General features: G+C 44.5%; 1 protein-coding gene across 5 annotated transcripts in view; it reads left to right on the top strand.

Moving 5' to 3' along the window:
- GRIA1 (glutamate ionotropic receptor AMPA type subunit 1) overlaps nucleotides 1-14,354 on the top strand; it is a 306,659-nt gene that overhangs the window by 203,682 nt on the left and 88,623 nt on the right. For all 5 annotated transcript variants that reach the window (XM_049707791.1, XM_049707790.1, XM_004281007.3 and 2 more), the window contains 3 exons: nucleotides 6,236-6,346; nucleotides 7,017-7,223; nucleotides 13,103-13,473. In XM_049707791.1, coding sequence (XP_049563748.1) covers nucleotides 6,236-6,346; nucleotides 7,017-7,223; nucleotides 13,103-13,473 — 689 coding nt within the window. The remainder of the gene's footprint in view (nucleotides 1-6,235; nucleotides 6,347-7,016; nucleotides 7,224-13,102; nucleotides 13,474-14,354) is intronic.

Genomic DNA, 14,354 nt, shown 5'->3' with positions numbered 1-14,354 from the left:
AATGCAACTGCCGTCCAGGTAGCTACTTCCCACCATACCTGTACGCTATGCAAGGCGAACAAGAATCCTTGGGGGTCATCAGGTTGTCTTTGCCACAAGAGACGTCTTCCTTTTTAAAAATTTATTATAATCGATCTCATTTTTTGGAGGTCAGGGGCTGTGTCTTCAGAGGAAGCTTAGAGCTAAAAATGTGGAAATTTGATTTGACGACTATGCAAGGTAAATCAATTGAATGTACTGTTCAATGATCATCTCCTTTGTGGACTTCATTTACTTAAAAAAATCTAATCTATCATCTAGACTCATTTCCTATATTCAAACAAGCTTTAGAGGTAGATGGAAAACAGGAGATCAAAAATTATAACTGGCCCCAAGAGAAGACCTCTCACTGTCAGAATTGTTTAAATCCTCTCCTGAACGGTGGGCCCCAATTTTTACCAAACTACTAGCTCTGATTTACTTTGAGATAGAATCAAAGTTCCTCCATATCCTCAGTAGAGAATCAAAGGGCTGTATAATAATCCAGCCCACTTCTCTAAGAAAGGGAAATTTGCTCTCATCTCTGAAGTGCAATGTCCCTTCAAAAATCTTTGACAGCTTTCTTTTCATCAAAATGTGGAAGGAGATTTCTCAGCCTGCTAGCTTACATGAGGGGCAAGCTGGGTTTTGGCATCACCCTGCTCTTCTGACTGGCAATAGTTTTTATTTCCCTACAAAAGGGTTAGGAATAAAATAAGCTTGTTTACAACACTTAACTGTTCCTCTAGCTTTTGATATAAGCCAAGCTAGACAATAATTTTTATAGAGACCAACTTAACATTAGTGCTATAATACCAGCTCTGAAGGATACCTATTCTAAAAATTAAAATCTCTTTCTAAGCCATATAAATCTGGTCTGTACAGATTTATCTTGCTTTTTTTCCCCTCTCTTTGATCAAGTAACTTGATATTTTAGAGCCGTGCTTTGTGGGTTTTGCACCATTTATCCTAGGACATTCTGCATGTAAAGAGGGTTACGCTGTCAAATGAGTTTGAGAAATACTCCATAATATGTACTTCTTTTGGAGATTGACAATGTTCAATAGCAAAGTGAAACTGAAATGTACTACAGTATAGAAGCCTGTTAGCCTTCAATCAGGCATTACCCTACTGGATATCATTTTTTAGTTTACTGGCAACTTAATATGAACCACGCACTATGCGTACCGTTGTCCATGCATGAACGCATTTGGTTCCCACAGCAGCCCTGCGAGACAGGTACTCTTGTTGTATCCATTCTAAAGAGCAGGGACGGAGGCCCACTGAGGTCAAGTAACTGGCCCGAGGTCAAACAGTTACTAATAAGAAAAGTCTACCTTTTAAAACAGGTCTGTCTGATGCCAGAGACCAATCTCTGGACCATCAAGCCATCACTTTTAAAAATACTACCGATGAAAACACAATAGATTTTAGAGAACTTGGTTGCATGTCAAAGAAGGCAACTTCCTCAAGGCTGACAGTTGTTGAGTTTGAACAACTAAGAACAACTAAACCTGTGACTAATCCTGAAGAGGGAGAAGGAAGAAAGGAAAGAAGGGAGGGAAGGAAGAAAAAGGAGGAGGAAGGGAAAGAGAAGGGCATGAAAACACCATAGCATCAACTACAGGGGGAAAGAAAATGGCAATTACATTTGCTTGATCGTCTCCCAAGTGTGTATTGATTATATTCAACAATTTTACCTTTGAAGTCCATGACCTGGCTCCTATGCCCTGCCACTAATCTGCTATTTAAGTTAGACCATCCGATCTCCCCAAGCCTCAGTTTTCTTTTCTGTAAAACAGAGAAAATAATCCCGAGCCTGTCTGTGCTATTTGCATAGGGGAAGAGCAAAATACAGTTAAGTGTTAGGAAAGTAGTTTGGAAATTCTTTTCTGAAACTCGCCCCACGATATGCTACAATAATGGTTTCAAATAGTTATTTTTCAACGAACGGGCTCCTTGTAAAAATGAACTCTTAAGGGGAATCTCAAAGCGTGAAATGGATTAAAAGCAGAACTGACTATTGAAGCAAGGGTGAGGAACCCAGGGCTTTCCCCCTCTTCTCTGACCCCTCACCTCCCATGAAAGTGGTGAAGGGCCTTTACAGATGCCCTAGGGTCCCATGGAACACTGGCCTAGCAAAATGGGGGAGGCAGGACTACATTCTGGTTTTGAGCAAGTCCCCTGGTCTCTGAACTTCTGTTTCCCTCTCTGTAAAAAAGGAAGAGGTTGGAGGAAATGATTCTTCAGGCCTCTTTTGGCTCTGATATTCTGGAAATCTAAGTTTCTGGTTCTTGTGTCATTAGAGAGACATGTCCCCTTCCAGGCTGACTGAAAGTGCCCCACACAGGCAACATGGTACCCATGCCGGCATGAGGGCAAATCTTGACCCAGTGTCCTGAGAGACAGCTCCCCCTGACCCCGCTTCAGGCCTCTGAACTGTCTCAGCATGAACAGGATCCACTGTCTCCATGTTGGATGCACTCATTCTCTCAACAAACCTTTCCTGAGCTGCTTCTCTGTGGTACAATCTGTGGCCCTAAGAAAGGGGTCCTAGCACGAACAGACCTCTAGCTTTGTCCCTGAGAAGCCCACAGCACCGTGGAGAGATGGGACAGACATGCCAACAGCTAGACCATGGGGCCAATGGGAACCAACACGAGGCGTTCAGGGCCAGCTGGCAGCCTAGTGGAACACAGAAGGACACGGCCCTGCAATCGGCCTGCCCGGCTCCAATCCTGGCTCCACGACTCTCCTGTGGCCTTGGGAAAGTTATTCCACTTCCCCTACATCTCAGTTTCTTCACATTTAAAATAGGAGTGATCATTGATTACCCACCTCATAGGTTTTTGTGTGGATGAGAGAAGTTAAAACATAAAAAACACTTAGAAGAGTGCCTAAAACACAGTAAGCACTCAGTAACTGTCAGCTAATATGACTCCCAGCCCAGGGCTAAGTCCCCTCGCAGAAAGAACAGCGTCATGATGAAAAGCTGCCCCTGGAGACAGATGACCACCATTCCAGGCTGAGCTCAGCCACTTCTCAGCTGCATCACCACCACCACCTTGCAAGTTAACAAACTCTTCTAAGCCAGATGAACTGGCACAAAAACCATCAAACACAGCCTCTGACAGAGCAAGAACATGACCAGTGTCGGCAATTATTACTACTGTTGTTAATGGCGGTGAAATGGCAGGGAGAGTTGTTTCTTTGTAACTGAGGGGACTGGGAAAGACATCAAGGTGAAGGTGACATCTGAGTGGACCATTGGCATGTGCCTTGGATTTTGTGAACCTGGGCTGACTTAGAGACCTGCTCCTCCCCCTGCACATGCGCTTCAGTTCTCCTTCCTGTTTGCCCTTTAAAACTACAGCCAGCAGAATGACCACAAAACAAAACACAACCGTCTAAAGATGTATAAAGACAGGGACTTCCCTGGTGGTGCAGTGGTTAAGAATCCGCCTGCCAATGCAGGGGACATGGGTTTGATCCCTGGTCCGGGAAGATCCCACATGCTGTGGAGCAACTAAGCCTGTGTGCCACAACTACTGAGCCTGTGTGCCACAACTACTGAAACTAGCACACCTAGAACCCATGCTCCACAACAAGAGAAGCCACCACAATAAGCCCATGCACCGCAACCAGAGAAAGCCCATGCGCAGCAACAAAGACCCAACGCAGCCAAAAAATAAAATAAAAGATACATAGACATAGGGGTGTGTGTGGAGTCTGTGTGTGTGTGTATTAGCCACGCCATTCTGCTCTTCCCAAACCTTCCATGACTCCCTGTTGCCTTCAGAATAAAGTCTACGCCACTTAGCCTGGCCTACCAATCCCTCTGCTACCTAGACCCAAGCGCCCACTGCCCTCTTGGACTAACCCTATCCTCCACTCAGGACCCACTGAACTTACATATCTGGGCAGATTCCTGCCTTCCCATCTTGGCTTATCTTCTCTCCGACCTGACAGGTTTGGGCTCAACCTTTCCATCCCTCGTGACTTAAGCCTCACCTCCTCCTGCTGCCTTTTTCCCAGCATAGGTTCCATACCAGGCTTCTGCTTCTCCAAACGCCTTAGGCTCAAGCTACCTGAGCCACTCACTTGTCACTTCTGGGGCCACGTGCATGTGTGTGTCTTGTCTTCCCAAATAGACTGGAGGGATCCTCAGAGCAAGGACTATCTCCGAGACTTCTTTGTATCTTTCTCAACCCTGCCACAATACCACCAATGTTTTAGCTCGGAGTCTTACACACAATAGGGATCCAATAAGTATTTGCTAAAAGACCTTGGAAAATGAGTCAGTATAAATAACTGCTAATTTTTTATAAAAAAATAATATCAATCAGTGTTTGCAGGCACGACTATATTCTCAGTATTATAATAGGTCAAAAATTGGAAATAAGAGAAATAAAGGATAAAATAACCATCACCTAGAAAGTTAAATCCAGATGGAAAAATACAGTTAACCTAAAAAGAAAACAAGAGTAAGGCCAGAAACTATCAAACTCTTACAGGAAAACATAGGCAGAACACTCTATGGCATAAATCACAGCAAGATCCTTTTTGAACCACCTCCTAGAGAAATGGAAATAAAAACAAAAATAAACAACTGGGACCTAATGAAACTTCAAAGCTTTTGCACAGCAAAAGAAACCATAAACAAGACCAAAAGGCAACCCTCAGAATGGGAGAAAATATTTGCAAATGAAGCAACTGACAAAGGATTAATCTCCAAGATTTACAAGCAGCTCATGCAACTCAATAACAAAAAAACAACCCAATCCAAAAATGGGCAGAAGGCCTAAATAGACATTTCTCCAAAGAAGATATACAGATTGCCAACAAACACATGAAAGAATGCTCAACATCATTAATCATTAGAGAAATGCAAGTCAAAACTACAATGAGATATCATCTCACAGCGGTCAGAATGGCCATCATCAAAAAATCTAGAAACGATAAACGCTGGAGAGGGTGTGGAGAAAAGGGAACCCTCTTGCACTGCTGGTGGGAATGTCAATTGGTACAGCCACTGTGGAGAACAGTATGGAGGTTCCTTAAAAAACTACAAATAGAACTACCATATGACCCAGCAATCCCACTACTGGGCATATACTCTGAGAAAACCATAATTCAAAAAGAGTCATGTACCAAAATATTCATTGCAGCTCTATTTACAATAGCCAGGAGATGGAAACAACCTAAGTGCCCATCATCAGATGAATGGATAAAGAAGATGTGGCACATATATACAATGAAATATTACTCAGCCATAAAAAGAAATGAAATTGAGCTATTTGTAATGAGGTGGATGGACCCAGAGTCTGTCATACAGAGTGAAGTAAGTCAGAAAGAGAAAGACAAATACAGTATGCTAACACATATATATGGAATTTAAGAAAAAAAAATGCCATGAAGAACCTAGGGGTAAGACAGGAATAAAGAGACAGACCTACTAGAGAATGGACTTCAGGATATGGGGAGGGGGAAGGGTAAGCTGTGACAAAGTGAGAGAGTGGCATGGACATATATACACTACCAAACGTAAAACAGATAGCTAGTGGGAAGCAGCCGCATAGCACAGGGAGATCAGCTCGGTGCTTTGTGACCGCCTAGAGGGGTGGGATAGGGAGGGTGGGAGGGAGGGAGACGCAAGAGGGAAGAGATATGGGAACATATGTATATGTATAACTGATTCACTTTGTTATAAAGCAGAAACTAACACACCATTGCAAAGCAATTATACTCCAATAAAGATGTTAAAAAAAAGCAAAAGAAAACAAGAATGTACGGTTTAAATCATATGATTCCCACTACACTTCAGAATGAGCTCAGGAAGAGAAGGGTTACTAGGCATGGGAGAAGGTGGGGTTTGGCCTTGTGAACAACTGCAGGGAATTAAATCTCTATGGCCCTGACTCGCATTGTACGTAAGAGTTTAGCTGCATCAACAGTTAAACCCTCGCCCCTTAAGAGGCAATTTTCAGGCTTACCCGTCATGATGAGGATTTTCATGGGGTGGGGATGGGAGGACCTAGAGAGCATCTTGTCTCTTGTTGTTTATATCTACCAATACCTCAGAGCCTGGTGTGTCCAGGATTGCTGGTGTGATGCTCAGCTCCTTGATTTCCTGTCTGGTGTTGGCTGGGGGACCCAGAGTGGGCCATTCCTGAGGAGCCTGGATCACCTTATGTCACCACCTTCCTCTCTTTAACAGATTGGCTACTGGAATGAAGATGATAAGTTTGTCCCTGCAGCCACGGATGCTCAAGCCGGGGGGGATAACTCAAGTGTCCAGAATAGAACGTACATCGTCACTACAATCCTAGTGAGTACTCAGTCCTTCATGGAGGTTACCTGGGATGTGAGACAGACCAACACAAAGGTTTTCCCAGGAGTGAAAGCTGGTCATTCTTCTTGCCAAAACTGTGTGGTCGGTAGAAAGAGGAAGTAAAAAAGGAATATCCTGAAAGTCAGAGGGACTTTTGCTCTCTGGCTGTGCCATGATTTCACTTTGTGCTCTTGGATAAGTAAGTCACTTACCCTCCTTTGAGCCATAGCTTCCAATGTATATAAAACATAAGGGTGAGACTAAATTGTAGTGGTTCTGACTCTACCCTTCCTTAGTAGAAGCCATTTTCAAAGCAAGTTCCCTAAAGTGAGTATAAGTAAAGCTGCTATGATTTTCAGTGATGAGACAGTTGGAGCCTATTTAAGGGTTATTCCCCTAACACCTCCAAAAAATACAAGAGCTCCTGGAACAACTTGAAAAGCTAGGCATGGCGTCTCAGTGAAACATTCTATTTTAATAGTTTGCTTCCTTAACCCAAGAAGTTTTGTAATGGGAGGAGCAGAAATGCAGGAAGTGGATTTAGGGGCCAGAGAGACTTCCCCAAAGTTCAGCAATGTTGGCGACATCCTCCTCTGCCACGCCAAAGGCCTCCCTCCGCAAGAGTGAACCCAAAACCCACATTCTCTGTCTCCCATTTCTCCACCAGGAAGATCCTTATGTGATGCTCAAGAAGAATGCCAACCAGTTTGAAGGCAATGACCGCTACGAGGGCTACTGTGTAGAGCTGGCAGCAGAGATTGCCAAGCATGTGGGCTACTCCTACCGTCTTGAGATCGTCAGTGATGGGAAATATGGAGCCCGCGACCCTGACACAAAGGCTTGGAATGGCATGGTGGGAGAGCTGGTCTATGGAGTAAGTTCCCTACAGGGTGGGCAATTGGAAGCGGAGGCAGAGAGGTTGACAGGAAATCATTTGGTGGTTGGCTGGCCCTGCCCATAGATGCCTATTAGACCCCATGATTTAGTATTACTGATGCCGAAAAGATGAGGAGTCCAAAAATCCCATATCTGAAGACGTTTTTTGTTCAGGTTCCTGGTCCCAGCTCCTTCAGCCAAACTCAGCTCAGTCCTGTGGCTTCAGTTGATCATCATCCAATACAGGTGACAGTTTAGCTTCAAGATCAGTTTTCTCGAGGCAGACCGCTGAGTTGTTACTTCCCTGCTCAGTCCCTTATGTCTCCCTCAATATGAATTTCTTCCCTGGTGTTGGGGGTAGCCTGGATACAACCAAACGTTCTAGTTACTTGCCCTTTCTAGCACCTTCCATTTCAGCCACACCACCCTGAGTCACTCTGTTCTCTAGTCCCCTTCCATTCTGCACCTCTAAAAATCTCACCCTTCTCCCCAAACCTGTATCAGATACTACTTTTTCCAAGATGTCATTTCGTTCTCCCCGTAACAGGTATGGGGAGAACCCTTTTTAACTGTTGTTGCCTTCCTTGTAGAATTTAGCTTCTGCTTCTTTTATGGCTTACCCTGCCTTATATAACAGTTATCTGTGAATAGGGATTGGTCTACTCCATTCACCACACTTGAAACAAGACCACACACAATTGCTATAAAGTCTTCAATAAACTGAAGCATTTTGGAGAAGCCAATGAATGCCCTGAATTGTTTTAAGTGTTTAAGGGATCATTGAGAAGTAAAAGATCTGATCCCTGTCCCCAAGGATTTTAACATTTTATGGGGTAGAAAAGACAATGAGAGAATGGTAAGACAGCAGAGAATCAAGGTTCAGGCAAAAGGCTAATATGAGTGTGTCTAGCCCTCAAGAAAGATGTAGAGCTTGAACACGGCCATATTCAAATAGAAAGGCAGCCCAAGAATTTCTAAAGGATAAACTATGGAATGGTGATGGAAATAAGTAAGGTGTGAAAGGAGAATGAGAAAACACTGATGATTTTTGTAGAGGGCTTGGGATGAGTAGTCAGGGATAAAGTCTGAGTAAGAAATGACAAGGGAAAGAGTGTGGATTGATTCAGTGGGCACTGGAAGATCATGAAGGTACTTGAGTAGAGGAACAACAAAAGGCAATGGAAGAAGAATCCTGCCACCACATGCAGGAAGGAGACCACCAGAGCTTCACTCATAGAAATCAAAGGCTCCAGGCTGGGTTTCTGAACAGAAGCATATGCCGAGCCGCAAGCCGGTGTTGAGTTCTGGTCAGGATGAAGCACCCTTTTAGGAGGTTTTAAAATCTCACTGTCTCAGATCAAGGCAATAGGAGTCATGATGGCCATGAGAGCCATACAGAGGGAATTCAAAGAAGGAAGAAATGGAACAAAGAAAAGCCTTTCTAGGAAGGTGGCTTTTGAGATAACCTGGGAAGATGGTTAATGAGTTGAGAAGGGGGACGTGCTTCTACCCTCTCTCCTCCTCTATTGCCTCTCACCTTTGGGAAGCCCCACGGGTGAAAGATAGAGATATGGGTGATTAATGTTGCATCTTGAGGTTGGTTTCCATGGGAACCTCCACCAAGCTCTTAAGGTCATCCCCATGGCAACTACTGTGAACTTTTCACCTCCAACAACATTCATCTTTACCTTCATCCCATGTTCCCTTAGAAAAGGCCTATGATCTGAGCAGAACAATGATATGATTATCCTAAGGGCAAGCCCCCCAGTAGCCAGCCATTAGTCATGGGTCACTGGCTCATCAGTGACAAACCAAAATTACCTCTGGATGCTTCAACTGCTAGCCCTCCCCTTTCCCCTCACCTCCACAAGGCCTGTCCCTCTGCCCAGTAAAAACTGTATTCTGGGGCTTCCCTGGTGGCGCAGTGGTTGAGAGTCCGCCTGCCGATGCAGCGGACACGGGTTCGTGCCCTGGTCCGGGAGGATCCCACATGCCGCGGAGCGGCTAGGCCCATGAGTCATGGCCGCTGGGCCTGCGCGTCCAGAGCCTGTGCTCCGCAGCAGGAGAGGCCACAGCAGTGAGAGGCCTGTGTACCGCTAAAAAAAAAAAAAAAAAAAAAAAACTGTATTCTGAAAACTCCACGATGGGCCCAAATGGATGCCCTCTCTGGATTTTCAGTTTGGCTTTCTTTTTCTGTAATGCCCCCCGCAACCGAGGAAGAATAGAGGGGTTTGGGGAAAGCATCTCTCAGCCACAAACGACCAGCAAGATCAGAAAAATTCATTCGGAGGCCTCCAAATCCCTTCGTTCTGTGCCTGTTAAATACGCTAAGTCAACCAGGGTGTCTCTCGCCTTCCTTTTGCTCCCTTTTGCTCTTATCAACAATTACAATAGTAGCATGTCAGCACGTAGTATATGGCAGGCACTATGCTAAATACCCATGTTATTTCACTTACTCCTCATAACAACCCCAGAAGGTAGATACGATTATTTACCACATTTTATAGATGAGGACACTGAGACCCAGGGAGATTAGGCAGTTTGGCAAAGGACACAGAGCAACGTCGGGACATGCAGCCCCGGCTCTTACGCTGCCTGCTGGGACATACTGCCTCTGTAGAAATCACACCATCTGAGCACTGGACTCTAAGGCCACTATTAACCAGTGACGACAATAGCAACAGTGTCTGCATTCTCGGATGCCACAGGCTGCAAAAGAAATTTCTGCTTCTTGCATGGGTATGGCTTTGTGCCTGATTCTCAGTGACTGTCTTGCCTGTTCTTTGTCTTAATGAAGCAGAAAGAGAGTGAACTTGGGAGACAGACACCTGGATTTGAATTCTGACTCTGCCAGCTTACTGGCTACATGACTCCTGCGAGCCACTGACCTCCTGCAAGGGTTACCCCTGAATCCTTTATCCCAGGGCTGGGGTGGCGAGTATTCCCCTAAACAGCGCCTGGCTCAGAGCGAATCTCCATCCCTGACCATTTTCTTCAATTTTTGCTTTTACCCACTGCATCAACACGGTTTACTCTTTTACCCAAGATTTCTTCCAGATGTATTTTGCTTGGGGATCTCCTGGGTCAGTAGTTCTCAAAGTCTGGAGCGGCAGCATCACCTGGGAACTTGTTAGAAATGCAAATTCTCAGGTCTCTCCAGACCCAGTGATCTAGAAATTCTGCCATCTGTGGTTTAAAAAAAAACCCCAAGGTGCTTTGGATGTGCTGCACGCTCAAGTTTGAGAATCACTGTCACAAGACATCTGTTTAAGAGAATAATTTTGAGCACCTGTGAAATGCCCACGGGTCACAGTACCCTCACGTATTTGGATTCTTTTGACTATCACAAAACACTGCTCTCCAATAGATAAAGCAAAAATTATTATGCCTCTTTTTCTAAAGAGGAAATTGATATCCAAAAGGACAGCCATCTCACTCGAGGGCACGTGGTCAGTGAGTCACAAAGCAAAGTGGCCAGGTCTAATTTCCCAGACGAGCATTGCCCTTGACTGATCCTACAGAGGTCCAGTTACTTCCTCAGGTGCTGGAAATCAGCTCCTGAGACCTCTCAGTCAACATCAAACAAGCTGAAAACACTGCTGCTTTGCACGAACCACCCTTCCTCTCTGGACCTGGGTTTCCTATCTGCAAAATGAGGCCACTGAACTTAAGCATCTCCCACTGTGTGTGTCTCCTATGCATATGGGTGCCTTTGAAGACCCTCAGGGGTCCATGGCCAAAGAATTTTGGAAACACTGTATCTACTTACCCCTCTTGGAAATTCTCAGTGCATAGTGGTCTTTTAAAGGTTCTGAGAAGTCCGACCTCAAAGTAGTCTGTTTACATTTGTGTTTATTTTCGTGTTATACTTATTAACACCCTTCTAAAAATAATGTTCCGTGGAATCAATCTTGGAACTGCTAAATGAACTAAGCAATGAGATCATGTGGTTTTGTGACTTTTTTTCCAGTTCACAGACCCTTTTATTAACTCACATCCGGAGGCATCAGACAAATCCATTCAATTCCCTGTACCACTTTAGAAGCTCGACATCCACCTCCCTTTTGGGTAACTTGTGGTCGTTCCCTCTAAGTCATTTCCATGACTTTTATCCCCCATTCCTTTTCTACGTATGTTAGGTTACAGAGGAAAGAAGAGATATCTTCTTCCCGGCAATGGCTTATAAGTGTTTGTAAAAAGTATCAAGATTTATGCAATGGGTGTTAGGGAAAAAAAAGATTACTATGAAATACAGATTCAATCCCACATTGCTTTACAGAAAGTTTCTTTCTACAAGTGAGAAACTTAAGTCATTCTAAAGCCAGGCTTTTTATTCCATGTAAAAGGCCTTCTCAAAAATCTCAGCCAATGAGAGTAACCAGAGGAAATCTTTCCTAAGCAACATCAGCCGGCAGCTGGGCGGGGCCGGAGTCTGCGCAGCATCTGTCCCCAGCCTCACACCTGGACTGTTACGCAGCATCATAAGAGAAAGCCATCCGCCTCCAATAGACTTGCACAGACATGCCTCTCATTTCAAAAATGAATGTCATGGCATCTGTCCATGGAACCGTGTTAGGTTTCCAGGATCTCTTGATCTCAGGCCAAGAGAGCAGTGGATTTTAGAGCAGAGATGCCAGTGCCTCTGCAATTAGGCAGAGGTAGGAAAGACAGAAGAGCGAGGCTGGTGACTCCACATGCCGGATGCACAAAGATGAACATTTCTTGCCACCATTTTATGTTTATCTACATGAATTTTTAAAACTGAGTTATTTGTGCACTTCTTAGCAGTCTCCTTGAAAAAAACAATTGTGATACTACTTTACTTTCTCTCTGCCAAACTACTTTCGTCACATGATTCCCTTCTCTGGGAATGTATTCTGTACCCGAGCAACCTGTTGAAATCCTACTCTCACTTCAGTGCCAATTTATATGTCACCTCTCTGATGGCGCAGTCCCTGATCTCCCCAGCCAGAATTCATTCCTTCCTGACCTCCTGTAGCATTTTGTATCTCTTAGACAGCATGCCTCCAGTCTATAGACTGTGAAATTTTGTGTGTGAGTACTAATCTCGCCTACTAGTTTGTAATTCCCTGAGTGTAGAGACCACGGCTTCCCTTCCAGCCTAGGGCTTACGCATAATAAGCACCCAGTAAATATTTACTGAGTTAAATTTGCCTTCACTTGTTAGCCAGGGCTGTCTTGGTTGCAGGTAAAAGAAGCCCAACTCAAACTGGCTTAAGCAAACAGACTGATTGGATCATGTTCCTGAGGACAAACAAAAGAGTATATTGACATATGATCCCAGGGAGTCCAGGGTAAGCCCTGAATTAAGGGTGACTCAAATTATTTCATCATGGATCATCTCTCGCTCTGACTTTCAGGACTCATGCTCGTTAAAGAGGCCCAAAGAGACTTGGGTCATCCTTGAATGGACCATTCTGGCCAGGGGAGTAGTGTACACCGATGGCCAAACCTGGGTGATACGCTTCACCTCATAACCAGGGTGATCAGTCCCATTTGAACCAGGAGGACTGAGCGTGGGGCAGGAGTAGTTCTTCTTCCAGAGGAAGAAGGCATGGCTGCTGGGCAGGCAAAAAATAACAGATATATGACAGCCCCCTTCCGTAAGGTGAGGAAGACTCCCCGAACAATTAGAACTGTCAAAGAATGGGATCATCTCTCCTGTGAGATACTGAGCCGATCATCCATTTACCATAAATATTTTATAGGGAGCAGGAGGGTTTGGACTCCTAAGGTTCTTTCCAACTCTCACATCCTTTAAGATTACAAATGAATATTCACAGGGAAGAGAAAAATAAGAGAACAGAGAGCTGGTGAACTCAAGGGCGTTTCTTTTGTGTGTGTGTTTTTTTGCAGAGAGCAGATGTGGCCGTGGCCCCTTTAACTATCACCTTGGTCCGGGAAGAGGTGATAGATTTCTCCAAACCATTTATGAGTTTGGGGATCTCCATCATGATAAAAAAGCCACAGAAGTCCAAGCCAGGGGTCTTCTCCTTCCTGGATCCTTTGGCTTATGAGATTTGGATGTGTATCGTTTTCGCCTACATTGGAGTGAGTGTTGTCCTTTTCCTGGTCAGCCGCTTCAGCCCCTACGAATGGCACAGTGAAGAGTTTGAGGAAGGGCGGGACCAGACAACCAGTGACCAGTCCAATGAGTTTGGGATATTCAACAGCTTGTGGTTCTCCTTGGGAGCCTTCATGCAGCAAGGATGTGACATTTCTCCAAGGTGAGTCAGCTCTTCTCAACCCCTTTGCTCAATGCCATATATATAGGAAAAAACAAATACTGGGAAATCAAGGGTGGGAATTTTTTCCAGACTTCATAGTATTCGGTTTCTCAGCTATGCTTTACTGTCAGCTGTCCGTTGCATGCTGTGGATTATACGGACACGTCCTGTGCCTTGATCAGTTCTATCTGCTATCTGGGTGATGTGCTCTGTCAAGATTAACAGGGATAATCACGACTCTAATGTTCTGTAGCCGAAAGGTACAGAGAAAGGATGGGGGACAGTACGGTACAACTAACATGTGTTGAGAACCTACCACATATAGTAAGCAAGGTTTTGAGTCCTCTACATGCCTTATTTCATTGAATCTTTGCAGAAGCATTAGGTGGGATTCTCATTCTATCTCCTTTTACAAATGAGGGACCACAAATGCTGAATATCTTTCCAAGGTTGCACAGCTAATAGCTAGGTGAGTCAAGATTCAACCCCCATCCTGAACTATTTCTGAGGGGTAGAAGGAGTACTGAATTATGAGTGGGTTCTCACTCTGGTTCTAGCACTTTCTGTGTGTCTCTGGACAAGTCACCTGGCCCTTGTAGACCTTGGTTTCTTCATCTTTAAGAGAAAATGGTTCTTCTTTTCTTGGTTCTGAGAAAGATCTTGGAAATAATCTAGTTCCAACGGTGATGTAAATTTGTTTCTTACGGTTGGAAAATGAAGTTTCTTAGAAATGCCTCAGACATCATACTGAGAGTACTGGGGTGACCAAATCAGTGAGGTTTCAGCCCCCACAGGAGACATGAGTAGCGCCATTTTTGTCTGTTTTACATATTGGGCTTGTGAATACAATTTCTTTTGAAAAACGGAACAGAAAGGAAAGG

The sequence above is a fragment of the Orcinus orca genome, chromosome 3, assembly GCF_937001465.1.
Source record: "Orcinus orca chromosome 3, mOrcOrc1.1, whole genome shotgun sequence".
In the NCBI taxonomy this organism is placed as follows: Eukaryota; Metazoa; Chordata; class Mammalia; order Artiodactyla; family Delphinidae; genus Orcinus; species Orcinus orca.
This window is presented reverse-complemented; position numbering and strand designations above follow the sequence as displayed.